Source organism: Labeo rohita, chromosome 17 (assembly GCF_022985175.1).
Source record: "Labeo rohita strain BAU-BD-2019 chromosome 17, IGBB_LRoh.1.0, whole genome shotgun sequence".
In the NCBI taxonomy this organism is placed as follows: domain Eukaryota; kingdom Metazoa; phylum Chordata; class Actinopteri; order Cypriniformes; family Cyprinidae; genus Labeo; species Labeo rohita.
The window spans coordinates 26,409,742-26,434,976 of record NC_066885.1 but is presented as its reverse complement, the minus strand read 5'-3'; the positions used below and the strand labels follow the sequence as shown (position 1 = coordinate 26,434,976).

The window sequence follows — 25,235 nt, the reverse complement described above, 5'->3', positions numbered from 1 at the left end:
GCCTTGAACGTGTCAGTTGCTTTATTGTCTTTGCAGAGTCAGAAAGCTCTTAGATTTCATCAGAAATATCTTAATTTGTGTTCCGAAGATGAACGAAGATCTTACAGGTTTGCATCGACATGAGAGCGAGTAATTAATGACAGAATTATCATTTTTGAACTTTCCCATAAAAGTCTTGTTTAAACGTTTTGGGAAAAAGCCTTTACGTTTGAATTATGGATAAAGAGGATGATAGATAGATTGTGCATCTTTATGGAAATTTGTCATTTCTGAGAATCTCATAAGGAAATTCTGACGTGATGTGAATGTAACACAACATGTTATTCTCAAGCATGATTTATGCTTTCGTGCTTGCATATTTGGAACAGAATGCCTTTGAAAATGCCTTGAGGTCCATATCCACTATGTCGGTTCACCCTTGAAGTCTTTTGACTGGTATACACTCTTAATATTTGAAATTAAGTATGATGAAAGAGTTTGATATTTAACTTCATCGTAAAATCCTATTCACACTAAAAACAAAAACTATAAATGTAACTATAAATATTACAATAAATATAACTATTAGCTTTCACACCAACACATGGCGTTTGTTACAAGTGCACATTGCAGTTACTTTGTCTATCGCTTTAAAGTTGGGTGGATTCTGATTGGCTGTCAGTGTTTGTCAGGTAAAAAAAAAAATAAATAAATAAAAATGTTCTAAATGTGCATCAATTATATTTTTCCTTTGTGTCTTTATTATTAAAATTGTGATGTGCACTATTCGCATAGTATTAGAATGATTATTAAAACTTTGTTATAGTTATGTAGTGTTTTATTGTCTGGCATCCACCCTAGCATCATGGCAGTGTGTTTTGCATGGGAATAACTACAGGAATAGTAAAAATCGTATTAAATTAGGCATCAGAAATGCAAATATGCCTGTGGGTAGACACAGAGAAGTGAATGTGTTTTGTCTGTGTGTTTTTGCGGGGCGTGTGAGAGAGTGTATGTACTGTATGCACTGCCGTGCTGCGTGATTCTTAATTAACTCTTGAACAATGGACCAGTGAAGATCAGAGAGCCAAGTGAGGGGCTTGTTGTGTCTCCTCACGAGCAGCTTCCTGAACACATGAAAGGAACGCACACTGCCCAAAAAAACACGTGTGGAGAGAGGAGGAACTCTTGTCAACACCAAACTATGGCCTTCAAAGTGAATGCCACCCCCCTGCTCCACCTCCCACCCAAACACGCAGACAGCAGAATACATTCATTAGGATGCTTTAAGCGCACACTCGCACAGCATACGCATACATATATGCATTGTTCTGTTTTTTCTTTTGTTTTGGTGCTCTGTCTGGTTGCATTGTCAAAGGTGGGGTTGTCAGGCAAGCAGCGCTTCAGTTGTTGACACTATAACCATTGAAGCTTCATAAATTTCTATAAAAATGTCATTTCTATAAAAATTAATCAACAAATTAATTTTCTTATAAATAAATAAATAAATCAATGATACAGGTTAACTATTTTCTGGTATTTAGCATTACAGTGCCTTGCGAAAGTATTCATACCCCTTCATTTTTTTCACATTTTGTTATGTTGCAGCCTTATGTTAAACTTTAAATGCTTTAAATTACTTTTTCTCCCAACATCATTCTACACTCCATTCACCATAATGACAAATAAAAAAAAAAACAGATTTGTGGCAACTTTGCAAATTTATTTAAAAAAATAAAACACTGAAATAAGTACATTGCATAAGTATTCAGTACTTAGTTGAACCACCTTTACGGCCTAAAAGTCTTTTTGGGTATGATGCAACAAGCTTTGCACATATGCATTTGGCAATTATGAGCCATTTTTCGCCTCACCTCTTCACCTCTTAAGCTCTGTCAGTTTGGATAGGGGGCTGCAACATAACAAAGCGTGAGAAAAAAAAAAGGGGTATGAATACTTTTGCAAGGCACTGTATATGGAAGCTCATTTCTTGAAGCTTGTTGAAAAATGTGACGGGAGGATAAAAAATATTGCAATGTTTTTGCATTAATTCACAAAATTTTGTGTACACTTGCAAAACTAGTGGTGAAAATAACTTCAAATGGGAGGAAGAAACTATATATTAATGTGAGAGAATGTAAAGTTTCTCCATGGAATGCAACACTTTTTGAAAAAATGCAGAAACATTACAATATAAATTTTCCTTCTATCTCCTGTTTCTTCAACATGTTAGTACATTTTTATCCCAGAGAAATGTAAAAATCAAAGAGGTAATTGTGGGAAAAAATACCAATCAGTCAGTGCACAATTATGAGAAATATTTTTGCATATGTAAGATATAAACTCAATAATGAGAAATAAAGTTACTAAAATATTTAGAAATTATGATATCTGACAACTTGTTCTGAACTGAGTTGGCACTACTGATATTGACAGGTGGTCTTTAGATATTTAGGTGAATATCTGATCCACAATCTTTGATTAACAACCTAAATTAATTCCTGGGAAATGAATTGACCATGTCGAAGTGATATAAATAACACGTCGAGTGTCCTGCCATGGGTCACACCCTTCATATCCCTGTTTTCTGAACTGGGAAACAAGAGTAGGATTCCAGCCAATGCACATCAATACAGCAATTTCCTATTTGCTCATTTCCTGTTTTGACAGGAAGCAGAGGAAGATGGCTTGCTCGCACAAACAGTGAAAGCAATGGACCGCTGGCTTGCTCAGCCAGCTGTTCTCAGGTAGTTGCACGCAGGCGTTGACCGACCGCTTACACCCTGTTAATGAGATTGGCCTGCCGCGTGTGTTTAGGAAAGGAAGCTTTTGTGGGGAATGCTGTTAATCATTTCTGAAGTGGTGCCCTTCTTTCCAGGACGCTCTTTTTGACCCGCACACAATGCGACGCTTCTGAAAGCACCGGTTTCTTTTGTTTTTCCATCACATTCCATCCATCACTGTAATCCATTTTTCTGTGGGCAGGGAAGTCGTCTCCTCTATTCACACCTAGCTTCCCCCAGTGGGAGTTGAGTTGAGATGTTACAATGGACCTAAGAACCATTTTTCAGTTGACACTTAAGTTCAAATGTGCCTGGCTGCCCTGTGAAGATAAACACCTGCTGATTCATAAACAGAGTATCGCATGACCAGTCGAGTGCTTGCTTTATCTTGGTAATTGCTATTATGGGGTACAGAGCCTGCACATGACAAACGGCAAAAAAATAAGATATAATGGGCACAAATTAAATATTTCTTTCTATAACTTAATTAGGTCTCTCGTTTTAGGTAAACTGTGCCCATGTCGGACTAATTCATTCCCTCATTGTAGTTAAATTGTGGTTATGATGTAACTAAATTAGTACAGTTTGGCCACAAATGGGAACAAATTCTGAATTTATAGCCACAATATCTGTTTTTTTCCCCATTGAATGTCATATGTGGGAGTCTATAATTGGACACTTTTTCTTGTAGAATAAATGTAATGATACACAATATAATGACACCTGTGTTGTTATGGTTAATTAAAACTAAATCAAAATAAAAATGCACAGATTGTATTTAGCTAGTCCAGGATCAAATTTTTAACTTGATGTTCTAAAAACTAAAACAGTACAGACAGACGTACAGTTGAAGTCAAAAGTTTACATACACCTTGCAGAATCTTCAAATATCATAGTTTTTCATTTAGTACTTCTCTTCAGAAGTTACAGAAGATGTCATAAGAAAATGTTCCCCAGAAAACAAAATAAGTTAAACTGACCCTGATCTTCAAATTATAAAAGTTTTCGCTTCAGTGACCCCCCCTCGGCTCCTAATGCATCGTTTTTCCTTCTGAAAAATCAGTGAGCATTTGAACCTTCTGTAATAGTTGCTGTAATAGTTTAAAAAAAAGTAATTACTTTCTGTGCAGGGAAGATTATGCTTTTTAATGAGCAATGCAAAAAATAGTTTTCTAGATAGTAACAAAATGTTTAGGTCCATTAAATATTCTCAGTTCCACTCAGCACTGACAGACTAATTCCTTTTTTTTTTTTTCTGGGACACTGTTTAGAAGTATTTGTGATTAAGCTAAATCTCAAGACTAACCTCTTTCTCAGATTGCAACCCAGATACATTGACAGGCAGCCAGATTCCCCGGGTACCATTATGCATTGCCTCGAATAGCTAATTAGGAAATTCAGTGATTATTAACCTTGGCACTAGACAGCGATCTCCTCATTTCGTTCATTATAGCATGGAGTTGGTTTACTTTAAATGCTACTTTTGGTTTGACTGTAGAAAGAAAGCAATCGAACGCTGACGTCTGCACACAAAAGCCCTCTGTTTTAGATTCTTGGAAAGTATTATGCTTTGTCATATTGTGTACAGCACTACCTTTCTTCTTGGCTGTTTGACCTTCTGTTTACTCTGCCTTTTAAATAATTGAATACTGAATTATTTTAGTTTTTTTTTTTTTTTTTAATGTTATTTTATCAAACCAGTTTTACTACAGTGACAGTTCCCTTGGAGCAATGTGGAATTGAGTGTATTGCTCAATTGTTCTGTGGTTTAACCGTTGTTTCTAGAGTTTTACCAGGCTGGATCTTCAAGTTGTATAATACAAGTAACAGGTAATGTACAGTCAATCTGTCATTACTGCAAAAGAAAGAGCAATCAAATCCTGAAGAGGATTATTTTATAATAAAGACTGGCATACTGTACATTATTCTGCAAGGCTAATTAAATATAAATAATGGATATGAAAATTGGATTTAAACTTCTATGTGAGAAGAAGTTTGGTAATTGTGCGAAGATGTTTGACCAATCAGAATCAAATATTCCAGAGAGCCGTGCAACTAACTTGCATCCCATGAGAAAGTGAGTCTGGACAGGAAGTTCCTGTGTTGATGTCAGTTCCTTAAGTTGATTGTTTTGAGTTTCTATGCTGCATGTACACAGTAGGAAGATGTGGTTGTTTACTGTAAGTGTTTTGTATGTCTATATGTTTATATTTGAATGCATGATTATGGGTGGGTTGATCTATTTATTGTAAATCAATTCTAGGGCATAACTCAGTGAGGCTGCGCCATGTGTGTGGTTATTTTGTGAGTGGTGAAGGTGAGGGGTCAAAGGTCAGTGCTCCTGAATGCTTAACTCTGTTGTAGCTGCACTGCACTCCTACCCTGACCTTCAGAAGCGGCACAATTAGCTGACCTTTGACATCTCATCAGCCAGTGAACCTTTAGGCTCAGAGAACATGCTTACACATCCTTTGTCCTGTATTTTGTGTGTTTGTTTAGAACGAGGTAGACATCTTAATAAGGCTGCTCAGACAAATGGAGACAATACTCTGTCACGCCTCTTATAGTATCTAAATCTATTTCGTTTTCTGCATCCAAATCATTACAATTGCCTGAATGGTGTTTACATTTGATACACTAATCTGCTAATTTTTACAACAGAGTAGCCAATTTAAACACTTTTGTAGCATTTTATTTTTTCCCCTGAGGTTATAATGTTAGTTAAGGTTTTTACCACCAAATTAATAGTCCATAATGTATGCTTTGTTGCATTATAAAATGTGTCATACTGCAAATTATCAAGTGTATAAAGTATATTGTGGACATAGTGTCTGTGTATGTTTGCTTCAATGGTCAAAAACAGCATTTTAATGCCAAAATAAAATAAAATAAAATAAATGTTGTGACTTTTATAACATTTAATATTTTCAAACTGAAATCAGAATTATGAAAAAAAAAACAAAAAAAACATTATATTACTATCAGAATGGAGAAATGTGTTATGAAAATATAATGCAACATTTTTATAAAGTGTACAGTTGGCACTAAATAGTGTTTATAACAAGAAAATGTGAGAAATTTGGTTTATCATCTTCACTGTTGGTTTAGTACATGTGTTTTATTTAGTTTGTTTGTTTCACTTTAATGTTTTAGATGAAAGTCCTCTTTGAAGTTCCTTAAGACACTGTTGTCATATTGTCTTTAATTTTTTTCTTGTAATTTTTTGACTTTGTCAAAATGTTACTACTTTAGTCTTATAATTTCATTCTATATTGACTCTATTCCTATAAAATGCTTATATATATATATATATATATATATATAAATAAAAAAAATCACATTTAATATTTTCAAACTGGAGAAATGTTGTTTACGAAAAATAATACAAAGTTTTTAAGTGTACATTTAGCACTAAAAATGTGAAAAAATTATTTATTATCGTGTTATGACATTAATGTCAAAATATTACCACTTAAGTCTTATGATTTCATTCTATACTGACTCTTTTCTTATAAAATGCTTATTACGAGATTAGTCCTAAAACATTATTTTACTCTAAATGTATTCTATAAAATGTATTATTTTTCTAAATTTATTATTTATTCTATAAATAAATAGGCTTGACTTAGTACCTATAACTATTTTATTAACAGTAGACAAATCAAGGAAAATTAGTTTTTTCATTATATGCCATTTTAAATTAACTTTGCACTTTATGTTCTGAATCTATATGATTCTAAATTCAGAACAGCGGGGCCACACTGGATGAGAATCACACAGGAAGTGCTTATTGAAACCCCCTTGTCTGGATAAAGAGAGTCCATAATGCGGCTCAGCCCTGCTTTAAGCGAGTACATGACTGAATGTGTCAGGCCATTAAAAATAATGTAATGAACGCTCAATATAATGGGCTCTCATTCATATGCAAATCCGAGTGGATTCAGCCCTGGCCTTTCTTGCTCCCTCATTGCACACTGACGCTTGTGACATCACTGTGGAGATATTCTCCGGACGCTTTCATGTTTTAATTGCCTTGATGGACAGAGGACCAACAGGCGGTATGAATCCATCAACGTTCTCTGTAAGTGCAGGAGAGATGCATTTATGTAGGTGTAGTGCTTCTAGGCCATGACAAATTGAACATATTTTGAAAGGAGTTCAGGGAGAGAGCTTACATCAGAATGGAGAGTTCAGTTTTTTTCTTTTCTTTTTGCCTTGTTTCCCTCAAAAGAGACATTTTAGCTATGATGAATGACAGTTATAATATTGCTTTAGCAGAAACAACCTAAAGCACCAAGGTAATCTCTCTTTTTCTCTCTTCCCCATCTTCACAATGGCCGCCCCTCTCCTTCTATAATTTTGTCATTTCAGTGCAGTCAGGGTCTCCCTCAGCTCACCATCCCACCATCAATGGGTAGCAGATAGATTTTGCCTTTTCAGTGTTTGCGTCAAGGCCGTTTTTAGTCCTCCCCATTGTTACCGTCATACAAGATGTATAAATGCCTATTGTTACTATTTTTGATAAGCGAAGATTTTAAGAAAGGAAGAGAATGAAAGGCGATAAGCATTTTTAAAGTCATAAAGGCGACTAATTTGTGTGTTCTGCTCCAGACGGAGAGCGTTTGGGAATCCTCCGTCTATCTCTCTGTCTGTCTTTATTCACTGTGTCTAGACGCCTCTATTCACCCAAAGAAAACATTCAAACCTGCCAATCTCAGAGAGTCCTGGATGGTTGTCTCGTTGTGTGTCCAAATATCTGCAGCAAAAAGGCTTATTAAATTCTGAATTTTTAAATTGACTTTTTTTTTTTTTTTCCAATTTAACAGATATGATTGTCTTTCTTTAGCAAAACAGCTACACAGTCTATTTATTTAGTGAATGTACCTAGATTACTTATTTTGATGACTAAAAATAAGTATCAGTCTAAAATGTTTCTCTTAAAATGCCTTATGAAGAATAAAAATGAGTGTTTTATTTTTAAACTATCACTGGGAAGCTGGAGAATCAAGCAGGTATTTTAATTTACGCTTTATTTAACATGATTTGTTGCCTAGGAGAAAGAAATGAGATTCATGATTAACAAGACCTTGTGATTTACTTTCCTTTGAGTCGGTTAAACTTGCCTTTACTCCAGTTATTTTGATAGATTGAATTACATTTTATTATGCTGAAAGGCAATTGTTTTTACCTATGAAAAATGGTTCAGGTCACTGGTTGCCATCTTTCATTATTTGTTTTTTAAATGATCTATATATATTATCTGGATTTAAACGGTTTTAAAGGGACAGTTCTCACAAAAATAAAAATTACCTCATGATTTACTCCCTGGTGTATATGACTTGATTCTTTCAGACAAATAGAATGGAAGTTATATTTAAAAAAATGTCCTGGCTCTTCCAAGCTTTATAATGGCAAAAAATGGCTGTTTTTAAAGCCCGGTAAAGTGCATCCATTCATCAAAAAAAAAAGTAGAGATGCACCGATGGCAATTTTCTTGCCTGATTCAGATTTTCTTTCTAAGAGCTTTAATTGACAGCATATATAAACAAAAAATCTATACTTTTTTCTCAATGCAAAACAATTATTTACATAATAAAAATCTGGACTAAGTTACAGGTGTTCTCTCACTTAAACTCTCAAAATAAAGTTCTCTGTGATTGGAAAGAGGTAGAAATAAGTTAAAAAATGAGAATAAAATAAGTTGTTGTATATAACAAAACAGATGTCATTTCCCACCATGTTTATGAATGTTTTTCCTCCTAACCTTAAATGTTTCGTCTTTCACATTATATTCTTACGTTGTTTCAGTTATTTTAGTTAAAATATTGTTTGATGAAGCTAAGGTGCCATAAATGCATTTACACCACAAAATTGGAAATACATAAATAATTGTGTAAGATTAATGTTTTAAATATTTTTTTTGAACATACAAATAAAAAATGTTTGGAAAAATGCAATGATACTTTTAAATATGAATCCAAACCACCAGCAGGTGGCGGCAGATGACTGTTTGAATGAGTGAATCATTTAGTCATTCATTCAACAGATTCGTTCAAACAGCTGATTCATTTAGAAACGAGGCAAGTGATTATTTATGGATGGGTTACTGAATCACTGACTCATTTGATTAGTTCAAAAACGTAGATTCATTCAGTAACGAAACACCGCTGTGTGCTGTTCGGAGACACACAACAGTTCTGCTGTGGCTTTGTTTTGCTCTCTCCTCTGTGCTTCCGCATTTATCACTTCTCACTGGAGTTTATGCGCTACATCTACATCCTACGTCCATCGCTGGAATGCCACTATTTCGTGAATGCATGTATGATAGTTAGCAGAAGCTAGAGATTATGGTTTATAAAGTTTTAAATATGGATATTTTTCTTACACAAACACATCAGTTCACTTCAGAAGGCCTTTATTAACCTTCCGGAGCTGTGTGGAGTGCTTTTTATGATGGATGGATGCACTTTATTTCGCTTCAAAATCTCATCAGCCATTCAGTGCCATTATAAAGCTTGGAAGAGCCAGGACATTGTTTAATATAACTCTGACTGTATTCGTCTGATAGAAAAAAGTCAAATACACCTAGGATGGCTTGAGGGTGAGTAAATCAGGGTTATTTTCATTTTTGGGTGAACTATTCCTTAAAAAGACATTTTTGACAGTAATTTCACCAATCCACAAGTTGCCTCAAATTTATATGCAGCGGAGAAAAAGTGTTTCCATATTCTCACATCTTTTGTCTAACAGATGTCATCCTGTGAATTATGTAGTAGCCGGAGTCATCTAATCACACACCACTCCAAAGTTTACACACTCTGAGCAGTCTAAGACGTCAGTCTCTTGTGTGAATTACTCTGCCTAATTATGCTGATGTGCTGCTTTAGATGTGACTTTGGAGATTGAGTTCCTGGGACGAGTGCTTTAGAGCGAGCAATCTCATCAGTTCCCGTGCTGCTGGTTGCAGACGAGTGGAGCTCATGCAAATTACCGGTGCGTGTGTTTGTGTGTTTACCTCTTCCTGTTTGCATTTATCACTAGGTAATTAACTTCTCTTCTTGCCCACATGGGCCGGTGTGTGTTAGAGCTAAGAGAGCAGGTCTCTTTGAAAGCAGATGGCTCTGGGAGGGCTTACAGGAAGTTGAGAGGAGGCTTAGACCTGTGGAAAAGTTAATGAAAGTTGGATAGGAGCTCTGCTCACAGTGCAGTGTTTGTGTACAGTGATTTATATAGGATAGAGATGGAAAGAAGTTTAGTTACTTGTGTGCGCAGAAAGTTTCAAAAGCAATTTGTATGCACACAAATCCATATTAGCTAAACTAGGAGTGTGTGACTGCAGTTAGTAATTAGTAGTGTTGTGCAAAACTACCAGTTTTCATAATTGACTAGCTGGTATGTTGTTTAAAAGACTAATTGGCTGGTGTTAAAGAGAATTCTGTCGTTAGTGACTCACCCCCATTTCGTTCCAAACCTGTAAGACCTTTGTTCATTTTCAGAACACACGAATACGATATATTTGCTATTTTGAAATCCAAGCTTTCTGACCCTGCATTTGAACCACTGATGTCACATGGACTATTTTGTGTAATGTCTTTAACTACCTTTCTGGGCCTTGAACGTGGTTGCGTTGCTGTCTATCCAGGCTTGGGTTTCATCAAAAATATCTTTTATTTGTGTTCCGAAGATCATAATTTTTTCTCAGAATGGTTGGCTAACATGTGCAGCCTCAAGTCTGTCATTTAGAAGCACTACTATCAACCAAAAGTACAGCGTCTTGCCAGCCTGCAGTGATTGAACTGCTGTCAGGTTGAACACACATTGCCTCTTTACTCAGGGAGTGCTCTTTCCCAGAGTGCTCAGTGGTGCCATCCACCTTGATTAGCTTATTAATAGTCAAGAACACCCATAATCCCTTGCAGCATTTTTTTTCCTTCTCTTTTCTTCACCTTTCCGCAGGCAGCTGTGCTGTTAAACAGAGTGAAGAGTTGATTTATTATTTTTATTTCCATAAACTCTGGCTAAATAGATAAATAAATTATCAAGAGCAGTCTGGAGAGTTTCCAGACAGTCTCAGCAAATCAACTTTTTTAATTAGTTGCGGGAAGTAAGCCGGTGAGCGTATATAAATATGCATGCGCATATGTCTCCAGTGCAACGTAAGGCGGCGTTGTTAGTTTAGCTAAGTTTAACTGTTGTATTAGCCCCAGGTCCCATAAAACTTCAGCTGAATCACATGGAATCAAGTTATGAGTTCTGCTCCAAAACCTAGTGAGTTCCCTCTCTTGTGTGATTCTTATTATGAGTTGCTGCCTATGAAGTGTTTTACAGGTCAGTCACTTTTAAGTCTCCATTCAAAGCAGGCTGTTATGGAATCACATTTAAAGAAAATATATAAAGGGTAATTATAACTTTCTCTCTTACAGTTTTCCCTCAGTTCTGACATTTTTTTTTCTCAAAATTCTAGGTTTACTTAAATGTGCAAGATATAAACTGAAAATAGTGAGAAATAAAGATTATATCACAATTCTGAGAAAAAAAAATCAGAATTGTGATATATAAACTTGCAATTCTGAGTGAAGAAAATGTGAATATGTACGATGTTTACTCAAAATTGCCAAAAAATACACTCAGAGTTGCGATAAATGAAGTCAGAACTGTGTTAGAAACTGAATTCTGAGAAAGAAATTCTGAATTTCTGAGAAACTCGCAATTCTGAAGAAAATGTGAATATGATAGATCTTAACTCAAAATTGCAGGAAATAAACTCAGAGTTGTGATCAGTGAAGTCAGAATTGTTTGAAACGTGCAATTCTAAGAAAGAAATTCTGAATTTTTAGATATAGATTTTAACTCAAAATTGCAAGAAAAAAACTCTGAACTACACTGTTGAGAAAGAAATTCAGAATTTTGAAATATAAATTTGCAGTTCTGAGGATGTAAATATGTGAGATCTTAACTCAAAATTATAAGAAATAAACTCAGAGTTTTGAGAAATTAAATTCCTCAGTTCTGAGGGGAAAAAAATGTGAATATGAGAATGAGAAATAAAGTCAGAACTATGTAAGAAACTTGGAATCCTAAAAAAGAAATTCAGAATTTTGAGATATAAACTAGCAATTCTGAGGAAAAAAATGGGAATATGTGAGATGTGAACTCAGAATTGCAAAAAACAAACTCAAAGTTCTGAGACATGAAGTTAGAACTGTTAGAAAATTGGAATTCTGAGAAAGAAATTTAGAAATTTGAGATTTACACTTCTGAGGGAAAAATATGTGAATATATAAGGTGTTAACTCAAAATTGCAAGAAATAAACTCAGAGTTATGAGAAATGAATTCAGAACTTCACTTCTGAGAAAGAAATTCTAAATTTTGAGATATAAACTCGCAATTCTGTGGAAAAAGTCAGAATTGTGATGCGTTAAAATCAAAATTGTCATATAAGTAAAACATAAAGTCAGAATCTTGCTTTTTTATTCTGTGGCTGAAACCTGCTTTCAGAAAGGCAGCTCACAGGGTTTTGGAACAGAGCTAAAGTCAAACACAAAGACAAGTGTTTTTAGTTTGTCTTGTAGCAATAAATGGCGATTTAAGCTTAAAGAAGCTTTGAAAATAGTGCTTTGTGGTTACTGTGTCCTCAGTCCTGACTGGCTGCCCATGCAAGGTCTGACAAGTCACTGACAGCTGGAGTGATCCATGAGGAGAGAGAATGGGAGGGTGACAGACAGAAAGGAGACAGTATTGTGGGTTATCCAAACAGTTTGGGCGAAAACTGGTTTCTTTTTCAAGCCCCAGTAAGCAGGAAAAGCCATTTGAGTGTCCGACCGGCCAGAGCGATCTATGATGGATAGGTGATTGGGACATACCTGCATTCTTTTTGCACAGACCCAAGAGTTTGAACAGGTCTATGTACACCAGCAGAAAAAAGGAAATCAACCATAAAGTACATCTGCAAGGTAAATGTCTTTCTCAGAATATATATGAATTTAAAATCTGATAAACACTGACTGCTAACAAAAGACATTATGATTGTTTTTAGAAAAGTCTTTATTTTTTCAGTTTATCTTGAACAAATTGATTTTTCAGACAGCTGGTCAGTAATCCAGATTACTATAAATACATTTCTCAGAAAAACATATGCAAGATTAGTTTATAGTACAGTAATCATATTTTCTTCTCTGTAGATTTAGCTGATTCTGCGAAAGCAGGCCAGTGTTTAAAAGAGGTCTTGATGCTGTGCTGCATAAATATTCATCCACATCAGATTTAATTTACGAAACTTGACCTATTTTATTTATAGATATTTCAATTGATGAATTACGTGATTTATTATGTAATTTTGGGAATGTTTTAGAGGGGTTTCAATCAGAAAACCAGAATTCCAGAACAATAAAAAAGCAGAATTATATGTGAATTATAACACTACACCTGTGTAAGAAACCAGGCAATTATAGTTTAGCGGCCACTACACAAAAATATCTGACAGCAGAATGCTGTGACTGGCCAATTGCATTAAAGAGAGCCATGTAATAAGTAGTTGTATCACACGCGTGGAGAATACCAGAAATAATGCCACTGACAGAGGATATAATCAATCAGACAGTAATGAGAGAGCACCAACTGTGGCCTGTCAAGACAGTCACTCAGCAGACAGACAAACATCTGTGTTTCTAATGACCCTCTGTTTCATTCTCCTGTAGTGTGAGTGTGCGTGATCGTCTTACTGCTGTAAACATGTGCTACTAGGAGCTGAGCATTGCTGGTTTTCAGTGAATTCAATGATTCTGTGTCTTTTTTCACAGATGTGCAGCTACATTTACAGTTTAGTCTTTTCTTTTTAACTACACAATCACATGGGTATATTACTCTTGGTAGTTTGCTGCTTATTCATAGTAAGTAAGGTAGCCATACCCAATATGCTTTTATTCCACGCAAACACACAGATATGGATGCAGGTTTGTACGCGCACACATCTGCCACCATCCTATATGCTCCTGCTCCTGTAATTACACTTACAGAGGCCCAGAGGATCTCAGAGCCCCCGCTCTATAGCCTACATTATAGCCCTGCTTGGGAATCTCTCTTGGGCTGCAGTGCTGTTGGGTAGATTGACCATGGCATATGTGTGTGCGTTTGTGGAGGTCCACAGGGATTAGCATTGGATGTGGTCTTTAGCTTTTTAGAGTATGGTATATGTAATCTGTATTAATGGCCTGCTGTGAGAAGACCCAGCACTCACCTTTTCACTACGGGGTGTGTAGCAACAGCTGTTCCTAGGACTTGCACGCAACCAGCTTTCACCTCAGAGAAGCTCCTCCCTCAATACCTGCAGTTAAAGTGCCAAATCGTCTTTACTGGTTGCTTGAACCTCAGTCAGTAGTGTATTCAATTATGAATGAATACATGCATGACTTTAGTGTTCCAAACTTGTAGGCTGTTCTAATACAATATACTCCTTTTATTTGATGATAAGGTTGTACAAGGTAACAGCACGGGAACATTCTAAATGTTGTTCCAAACCTGCTTGAATTTATGTCTTCTCCAGAACACAAAAGATATTTTAAAGAATGTTTCTGTTTTTGTCCATAAAGAAATGTTAAGGTTTAGATGCGGCTTCAAACGATCTCCCAAATGTGGGGAACGGTAGCATAACGATCGGTTATTTTCATAAAAATAATAAAATTTATATACTTTTTAATGTCAAACGCTCGTCTTGTCTCACTCTGCCTGGACTGTTTTTGTTCCGGTTCATGACAGTTATGGTAAATCGAAAAACTCCCATCTCATGTTCTCCCTCAACTTCAAAATCATCTTATATTGCTGTTTTATATTTTTTGTTGAGGGTGTTTGATCTTATTTGCCATGTTCACTTTGCAAAGACTGGGTCGATACTTCTGCAGCGATGTAGGATGATTTTGAAATGATTTTTGAAGTTGAGGGGGAAAATATGATTGGAGTTTTTTGACATACCCTGACTGTCTTGAGTCAGAATACACAGAGTTCAGGCAGAGCAAGACAAGATGAGCATTTGAGATTAAAAAGTATTTAAATAGTATTTTTTTAATGAAAATAACCAATCGTTTCTCTAGATAAGACCCTTCTTCCTCAGCTCGGATGGTTTGAAGCCTTTAAACTGCATTTTGGAAGTCCAAAATCGGGGCACCATATCAGTCCATTATATGGAGAAAAATGCTAAAATGTTTTCCTCAAAAAACATAATTTCTTTACAACTGAAGAAAGGAACACATGAACATCTTGGATGACAAGGGGGTGAGTACATTATATGTGAATCTTTGTTTCGGAAGTGGACTTCTGCTTTAATGGGGTAAATAAAACTGGACCCCACTGACAATTCTTTATAGACCCAGCAACTTTGAACCAAAAAAAAGATCAAAAATAAATAAATAAATAAATAAATAAAAAGCCCCCAAACAAACAAACAAACAGCTTTGTCATAATTAGGGTAGGATTGCTTGAAGGAATATTTTAGGCTAATGGGGGAGACCTTCGAATGAAAACAGTGCTTAAGGTGAACATCTAATTCTCAACAGCAGTTCAAAGTATTTAGAAAGTATTTAGTATTTTTTTTTTTTTTGTGGACTGTAGGCGACTTCTGTTCCTCACAGCCTTGTTTTTGGTCCTGATGAATACAAATGCCATCTTACCAATCTTTTTCAGTCATGGTGGTCAATTATCATAGATAAAGTTTCAGTTTTATTTATTTATTTACTTAATTTTAATCCATGTGTTACAATCTCATCTGTCATCTATTGTATTTTTTCTCTCTTTTCACTTTTTTTCACTTGCGTCTCTTTTCTTTCTCTTTTTTTCACTCACATGTATCTCTGTGAGTCCTCCCCCACCCTTGTATTCTCTGTCCTTTTCCCCACACTCATATCTCATCATCATTAGTTTTAGAGACAGTCAGACTAGCGGGCTGAGGGCACACATGTAGTCATTTATCCTTCTGTTCCCTTTCTGTTCTTTAGTGCATCACTAATCAGCAGATAGGCTCCTGCATTCATCCCCAGAGCTTCATAAAAACCCAGAGCTGACTGCCAATAAAGTCACACAATGGCCAACTACAAGCCCCAAGGCCAGGGGTCTAACCCCCATCTTACCTCCCATCCTGTCTCTCTCTCGCTCACTCTCTCACTTCTCAATTTTTTATAATTCTCTTTCTGGCATTGGTGGATGGATGATACCATCCTAATGGGTGTGCATTTTACTGTACCACAGCAAGTACATGTGTGTCTTCAAGTCAATGTGAAATTAGAATTCACCCTGTTTACAATTTTAACACAGGTTCCTTGTCTTGTTCATGATTCTATGTTATTTCAAAGATTTGTTTTTATTTATTCCTGTTGTGGAAAAACAGCCATTACTCCAGTTACTGTTTTGCATGATCCTTTAGAAACCATTCTTTTTATTATCAAAGTTGTGTTTCCACCACTGAAAAAAAAAATAAAAATAAAATAAAAAATTGTATTTCGGACATTTTTCTCAGAATTGCATGATGCACACTTGCAATTTGTGATATAAACTCACAAATTACAAGCTATAACGTCAGAATTCCGAGATATATACTAGCAGTTCAGAGAAATAAAGTCAGAATTGTGTGACATAAACAGTTGCTTAGAATTACGAAACAGAAACTCACAATTGTAAGAAATAAAGAGAAATAAAGTCAGAATTGCGAGATATAAACTCACAAGTCTGACTTTTTTCCTCAGAATTGCGAGTTTATATCTCTCAATTGTGACAATTGCAGTTCTGACTTTATAATGTGCAAGAAAACATCAAAATTGTGAAAAAAAAGTCAGAACTGTGAGATACAAACTTGTATTTATGAGATTTGAATTGAGTTTTTTTATCTAGCAATTTTTGCTTTATTTCTTGAGTTTTTAAAATGCAATTCTGTAAAAAAACTGAATTGTGAGTTTATAATATCTTTCTGTTGTGACTTTTTTTCAGAATTGCAAGTTTATGACTTTATAATTCACAGTTGCGAGTTTAAATTCTCACAATTCTGAGAAAAAAGTCAGAATTGCATGAAAAAAAAGTCACAATTGTGATACAAACTTGCTTTTGTGAGGAAAAAAAGTCAGAATTGAATTTTGAATTTTCAGTTCAGAATTGAAACAGTTGTGTTTATAAAATGCAATCCTGTAAAAAAAAAAAAAAAAAAAAAAAAAAAAAAAAAAAAAAAAAAAAACCTTAATTGTGAGTTTATATCTCTCAATTGTGATTTTTTCAGAATTATGTGAAAAAAAAACTTTATAACGCAATTGCAAGTTTACATTTTCACAATTCTGAGAAAAAAGTCAAAATTGTGTGAAAAACTCTTGATTATTTATCGCAACTGTTTTTAAAATTCAGTTATGTAAATTATGACTCTTTTCAAAATTGCAAGTTTATATCTCACACTTCTGATTATAACTCGCAATTTACATCTCAAAATTCGGAGAAAAAAAGTCAGAATTGCAAGATACAAACTCTAACCTATTTGCGAGAAAAAATCAGAATTGCGAGTTCTTGCAATTGTGAGTTTTAAAAACACAATTCTGATTTAAAAAAAAAAAAAATTATGAATTTATAACTTGCAATTACTTGCAATTACAATTACATCTCACAATTCTGAGAAAAGTCAAAATTGCATGAAAAAAAATATGAATTGTGAGATACAAACTGGCATTTGTGAGAAAAAAGTCAGAATTAAGTATGTAGCACACAATTTTGATTTTATTTCTCGCAATTGTTTTTAAAACAATTCTGTAAAAAAAATGTGTTTATATCTCAAAATTCTGACTTTATAACTTGCAATTGTAAGATACAATTTCTTATTTGCGAGAATAAAAGTTAGAATTGCAAGCTGTTACCTCACAATTCTGACTTTATTTTTTATAAGCTTTTATTACACAATTCTGAGAAAAAAATTGTGAGATTATATCAAGCAATTCTGAATAAATTTCTTGCAATTGCGAGTTTATATCTCATAATTCTAAGAAAAAAGGTAGAACTACGAGTTTGTATCATGCAATATTGTGAAAAAAGTCAGAATTATGAGCTAAAATTCGCAATAACCTTTTTTTTTTTTTTTTTTTTTAAGTGGCGGAAACGGGCTTCAATAGAATACAGTCCTTCTCAACTTAATATTTTCAGTGGAAACAGTGATTACAAACGAAACAAAAAATGCAAACGTCATAAAAACATCTGCAGAATGTTGCACTACCATCCCACAGGGAACATTTTAGACATAAATTACAGATGAGTAAATTTTCAAAAATGTTTTCATTTGAAAACACACATACGTCATCTCAGCACCACTAGCTTATCCGGTTCCTTCTCAGTGTCTTAGAGAATACTGCTGTCTTTCTGTTCCCTGACTGTACTATTCAACTATTTATCTAAATGATTGTCTTTAAATATTCATGCCCTTTTGAATAGTCCCACACAGAATATTTATAATAATTGGACTCCAGTGCACCTGAGTTGTGAAGTATAAAGTCAAGGCACAAATCACAAACATGTCTGCCTGCATTCCTAATGATCATCTGTCATAAGAGACCCCATATTTTATTAAACAAATGAGTTGTGAGATGATTTTTGCTTACATATTGAAGTCTGGCTTAATTGAGATGCTTGAAGAAACCAAAGAGGGTTTTGTGTAGTAATTATGGTGTTAATTCAGTTAAATAGTCTTATTTTACATCTTATAGCAGATGAATTACGTGCTGTGGTAGTGCCTTCGGGCTCTCGCTCATCCAGGTTACCACTGTGGCTCTGAGAAAATCAGGCACCATAAACATGAATGCTGCCCTGGGCTCCAGTCAGGGTCTAACCTCGCTAATACTGATCTAGAATGTGAAATATGTCTCTCAAAAGACCAGAAGAAAGAGAAATTAAAGCATTAGAAATGAGTGACTGCTTTGCTTCCAAATTAGCATTCTCATGTCACACTCATGTCATTCTAAACATGTATGAGCTTCTTTTGATGGAGTGTGTGAGAAAGAGTGACTAAATAATGGCATTTTTAATTTTATTCACTAACAGTTTTATTTGTAAGTGAAGAATTCCTTAAAAATCCATCCAGACATGTTAATTGTAATTTAATTCCTATCATTTCCACTTGTTCATCTTTTGTGTAAGTGTTTATCTAATGGTGGCTGGTTAATCTTTTATGTTTGGTAGCATTATCATGATAAGTGATCCTGTATTGTAGCAACAGTTACCTGCTCCAAGCACTTCATTGTGTTCGAGTGTGAGTACACAGACATAAGCCCCTGTCCATCAGGTAGACTGGCGTCATGCCCTTGGCATTGAATGGGAGATGATTATTTTCATGCTGGGTCTCTTGTCATATCTCTCCCTGCTGGGAGTCTTATCAAATGTAAATAGACGCTGCAATGTGCTTCATGCCCGGGCTCAGCTGTTGTTTTCTTTACACCCTATCGCCCGCCACCCCTCCTCTCTCCTCCGCTCGATCCTTCCACCCACAAAACTCTCACTTTTCAGCTCTGCTTAGTTTGAAATATTATAATTAAGACAAGGCTTCTGGGAAAACTGGGAAAATCTTGTCTAAATGTCTGCAGGCTATGGCTTTGCTTGTTTTGATCAGTAAAATGCATTCAAATACATATTTTCTGCATATTTGTAAATGGCCCGCTGATAGAATTCTGGTTATTGTGATAAGAACAATGTGTTTTTTTTTTTTGTTGTTATTGTTTGTTTGTTTTTTTTGTTTGTTTATTTGTTTTTTTTAATGAGTTTTCATTCTTTATTTTAGCTCGCAAGCATTGGCAAATCTGAAAATAAGAAAATATATATCCTGTATTCTATATATAATATAAAATCATGTTCTAAAATATATATGTAGAAAAAAATATAAAAAAATAAATTAATGTTTAAAAAAAAAAATAATAATAATAATTATTATTATTATTATTATTATTATTTTTTAGATATTAATTATTTTTTATTTTAGTATAGAAATTATACACACACAAACACCTATGTGTATAAATTCTTGTTGATAAAAATAATAATAATAATAATAATAATAATAATAATAATGCATTAACTGGTGTTGTATTTGTATTTATTTTCCAATATCATAGATTTATAGTTTTATAGTAATAAATTATTGTTTAAAGAACTGTTTTAAATAATATATATATATATATATATATATATATATATATATATATATATATATGTATATATATATGTATATGTATGTATGTAAAGTTTTGTAGCTTTAAGGTACCTGTATATAGAAGCAATATAAAATATGATTGGCTTTGTTAAAAAACAACAACAACAACAACAATAATAATAATAATAATAATAATAATAATAATAATAATAATGCATTATTTCATTATTTTTGTTGTTGTTTAAAGAACTGTTTTAAATCATCTGAGATTTATATGTATTTTTTAAATCACAGTTTTATAGCTTTATATAGAAGCAATCTAAACATATAATTTCTTTAATTTATAATAATAATAATAATAATGATTATTATTATTATTATTGTTGTTGTTGTTGTTATTATTATGATGATTTATTGTCATTGTTGTTGTTGTTGTCGTTGTTTAAAATATTATTTTTACAAAAATCTCAGATTTACAGCTTTGAACTCTTATTTTAAACTTTAGAAATCAAACCAGAATTCCTCTGGAAAACGAAATCAAAAGAAGCATTATGTTTTTCTCTAACAGTATTTTGTTATCTCTTGCTCTCTGTAGGACCCTGGATTTGCTTCCTTTATCATTGACCAGCTGCAAGTGCCTGATTGGTCACTGAAAGGCGGGCATGAGGGAACGAGGTGTCAGGTGTGCGGCACACCTGCACAGCAGCTGAAACAGCAGGCACTTCAGACTCTCCAAGAACTGTACCCTGCTTCCGACATGCCATCCCTGCCTCCCAACACCTTTCCTGGACATCCCACCAGGCTGACGACTCACAGCGTGGTCACTCTTTCCTCCAGACCTACCAAATCGAGGATACCTCACCCAGCGCACAGCGTCCTGCCTGTGGGGGAGCGGCAGCGTGAGCTGGGCTGGTCTCAGAGCCCGTCTTCCAGTGCTGGTGCACTGAAACCCAGCATGCAGGTGACCATGGGAGGAAGACCTCTAACGGGAACCATCAGCTCAGTCACCATTCAAGCCCAGCAGTACTTGGAGGGCATGTGGAGCATCTCACGCGTCAATAACTTCCTGCCTCAGCCAAATCCGGTATGCAACCTTTCATTTCTCTCCAACTACAAGATCCTTTATGGATTAAAAGCATTTAATGATAATCAGTTGCTCTGATTCACTACTAAAAAATGAACTCTAACTGTGTTTAGAATTTAGAAGTGACCATGTTTATTCTCCGCAAAGTCTTCGTCGTTCACAATAGGAGCTATTACAGGGTGTAGGAGTTGAAAATAGCAGTTGTTTGGATGTATTTTGACATTGATGGTGATTGAGAGGTATGGAAAAGTTCACTTTAAAAGGCTCTTTGAAGAATTATTATTCACTAGTGTAGGCATCAGTTGACAATTTGTCTGGTTATTCGAGATTACAGCTGTCTGAATAAATTGCAGTTGAAAACACCAGCATAATTCAATCACATGGACTCAGTTATACACAGAGAGGTTTGAAACATAATGCACACAATGTGTTAAAAATGTATGCTGTCTCATTTACAGATTTGTACATCTGTAATGCAGTTTCACATTGTCAACACACCTGCTGATTTTCGAGTGCGTGATTTGGAAATGTGTATCACGTTGTCAGTGAATGTCATATTGGCGTTTTGGTTGAGGTTCACAATGAGGTAGTACATACACACTACCATTCAAAAGTGTGGGATGAGTTAGATTGGTTGATTATATTTTAAAATAAGCTCAAACTTTTATTTAGCAATAATGCACTAAATTGATCAAACGTGACAGTAAAGACTTTTACAGTGTTACAAAAAAAATTAATCATATTAATCAAAGAATCCTGAGAAATAAAATATCAGTTTCCACAAAAATAATTAAAAGCACAACCGATTTCAGATGTGAAATAAATATGCAATGTTACTTCATGACCAAATTTGGCAACACTTTACAATAAGGTTCCATTTGTTAAAGGAGAAGTTCGCTTCCAGAACTAAAATTTACGGATTATTTACTCACCCTCTTGTCATCCAAAATGTTTGTATCTTTCTTTCTTCAGTTGTAAAGAAATTATGTTTCTTGAGGAAAACATTACAGAATTTTTCCACATATAGTGGAGTCCTATGGTGCCCTCGTGTTTGAACTTCCAAAATGCAGTTTAAATGCAGATTCAAAGGGCTCTAAATGATTCCAGCTGAGGAAGAAGGATCTTATGTCTTAAATTTAAAATCTGTATACTTTTTAACCTCAAATGCTTGTCGTCTATTCTCTGCAATGGGCAGGCAAACTCTGTGTAATCAGGGTCAATACAGTTAGGGTATGTCGGAAAACTCCCATCTCATTTTCTCCTCCAACTTAAAAATTGTCCTACATCGCTGCAGAAGTACCGACCCAGTGTTTACAAAGTGAATGCGCAAAAAAGATCAAATGCTCTTTACAAAAAAAGTACAACAGCGGTGTAGGAAGATTTTGAAATTGGAGGAGAAAATGAGATGGGAGTTTTTTGACCTACCCTTACTGTATTGGCCCGGATTACACAGAGTTCGCATACGCGTTGCAGAGAATAAAATCAGTTTAGAAGCCCTTTGAAGCTGCATTGGAACTGTATTTTGGAAGTTTAAGCTTGCGGGCACCATAGGAGTCCACTTTATGGAGAAAATCTGGAATGTTTTCCTCAAGAAACATAATTTCTTTACGACTAAAGAAAGAAGGACACGGACATCTCGAATGACAAGGGAGTGAGTAAATGATCTGTGATTTTTTTTTGTACTGGAAGTAAACTTCTCCTTTAACTAATACATTATTAAAATGAATAATGTCATGACACTGCAGCCACTGAAGGAGTTCCTTAGCGCAGATTTCTCTCGATATCTGGGGGCATTCAGACTCCTTGTGGGGAAAATCGATGGTATGGCATTTTGTTTAAGCCTACGCTTATATCCATCACCACCTGTAAGTTTTTTCAGTAACTGTGTTCATCGAATCAGTATTTTATTTTCTGAGTTCTGTATTCTGTGTTGTGTTGCGGTAAAAATAGCAACAGGTAGCACCAGTAGCTCTCAGAGTGCAACCATTTTACGTAATCAAAATAATGTGTATAAAACTATGTGGATTTTTTTTAAAATAACATAAATCTTTTCTATCACATATTTCTACTAAAATTTTCCTCTACATATTTCAGTAAGAGACATCATTTATGTTATATTAAGCCACACAAGTATTAATACTTGTGTGAATGACTTCCCTTTAAGTCATTAAAGGGAAAAATGACTTCCCTTTAAGTCATTAAATATAGTTAGGAAATGGAACATTTTTGTAAAGTGTTACCGTTTTTGTCAAATAAATGCAAAACGGTAGTGTATGTACGCAGGGACGGTTATCAGCTGTTGACTTTATTGTCATAATGGCTAAATATGATTATTCTTTTGGCAGATATATTGGACTTATATATCGATCGATCAGCAGAATGCAGGTTTAGCAGATTGACAGCTTGAGGAGTTCATTTTATTACTCCTGCGTTTTATTGACTGGCTGCCTTACTGCACTGTTACATTCCACAGTGGACTGCTCATGTGTACTAAGTGTACAGCTTCAGCATGTTAAACTAAACAAAACTCACCACCACAGGTGGTCAGCTGAACTATTCCTTTCTGTCTTTCATAGCAGAGCGTTCTGTTGTGTCAGAGCAGTGTCTAGATGTAATACACATCACCTCTTTCTGTGGTATTAATGCTGCTTTTACAATCTTTTGCAGTTGCCTATGATAGAGGCTTTTTGTTGCCACTACTGATGAAGGGAGATTAACAATAGCTTTCTGCATTTCCTATTTGACTTAATGTCAACAAGTGCTTTTATTCCAGCGAACTGAAGCTTTTGACAACCAGCATGTATTTGTGCACAAAGCAAAAAGCCTTGGAAAAAAATAAAAAAAAGTGACCAACTGCTGGCCCAGTGCATCTTGAAAAACCAACAGAAGCTGTCTGCTTTTCGCAAACACATAACTCGCACATGTAGGCTGTGCATGAACAGGAATAGCTCTGAGCTCTATGCTTTTCCCTTGTTCAAAGATGTGCCTTGTGTAATTTGGAAAGGCTCCTTCCTTTCATTAGATTGGAGGGATGACAATAACGCATGCAGTGCACTGGGACTTCAGCGGAGCCTTGAGCAAAGAGCTTTAACTCATCTGATTTCTGTGGGGAGGAATGACAAGCAGCAGGAGAATAGAGGAGGAGACAAAGCCATTGAGATGGACTGAGTCTGACAGGAAGTCTTTGGAGGGGTCTTGTGTTCTGTGAAGTAGATTTTTATGTCTGTGCTACTTGGTAAAGGCACATCACTACTTTTGAAGCAGGTGAGAGTTCCTGAAAAGCAAGAAGTGAAACATCAAATGGCAAGAAGTACTTTGATGCAAAGTTCAGGAGATTCACCATCAACACAAGATGAAGTTGACAGCTGTCAAGTTTATATTCAAACGAATACTTGAAATGCTTAGACCACATGTGGTTTTTGTACTACGGTAATACCAGCGCATGTCTTGTAAGTCTCTTGGATTACCTAGGTAAATACCACAGTTATTACAATGTTTAACTACCAAGGTATTACCTTCTGATACTATCAATGTGCTGCCATCATAATACTCAGCGCTATCTCACGACCGATTCGTACGTATTTTACGAGGCGGCTAATTCGTGTGAATCATACAAATTTGTATGGGTGAGGTCGTACAAATTAGCCACCTTGTAAGAATTGCCACGAGATTGGGTTGTAATACTTGTTTATAAAGTGATATAAAAGCATAAAAGTTCAGACACACACTCAAGAACAAGTCTGAAATTTGAATGATGCATATTTACAAATCCACTTACAATAGTTGGTTGTTCTGGCATTGAAGCTCTGTTCCAAAAGCCCAAATATTTAGACGTAATAGCCTACTTCTGACTTGTAGGCTGTTCCAAAACTATATATTATAACTATATCCAAGTTATAAGACAGTATAGCATTTATCATTTTCAGTGAAGATGATACCAGAATGCATTGTAACAAACACAGTAGAAGAAATCTTTATACTTATATAGCATTTGGTGAAACATTTTTTACTATAATCTGAGGAGTAGCACCTTGAAAAAGCATCTTGAGAGTATGTTACTGTCAGGTTTATTGCTCTTTACTCGAGTTGGCAGATAAAATTATTAGAGCATAACGGTATGGGATTTTCCACGTGGGTTTCATATGGACTGGAATGACCTACTGGCCTACTGGGAGCTCAAAACCAGGAATCCTCAAGCAGCGTGAACAGACTGCAAACAGACTACCTCCCTCTGAG

At 35.1% G+C, this 25,235-nt stretch overlaps 1 protein-coding gene across 3 annotated transcripts in view; it reads left to right on the top strand.

The window, feature by feature from the left end:
* Window positions 1–25,235, top strand: part of kif26ab (kinesin family member 26Ab) — a 108,012-nt gene that overhangs the window by 30,020 nt on the left and 52,757 nt on the right. For all 3 annotated transcript variants that reach the window (XM_051133175.1, XM_051133176.1, XM_051133177.1), the window contains exon 3: window positions 20,511–20,999. In XM_051133175.1, coding sequence (XP_050989132.1) covers window positions 20,511–20,999 — 489 coding nt within the window. The remainder of the gene's footprint in view (window positions 1–20,510; window positions 21,000–25,235) is intronic.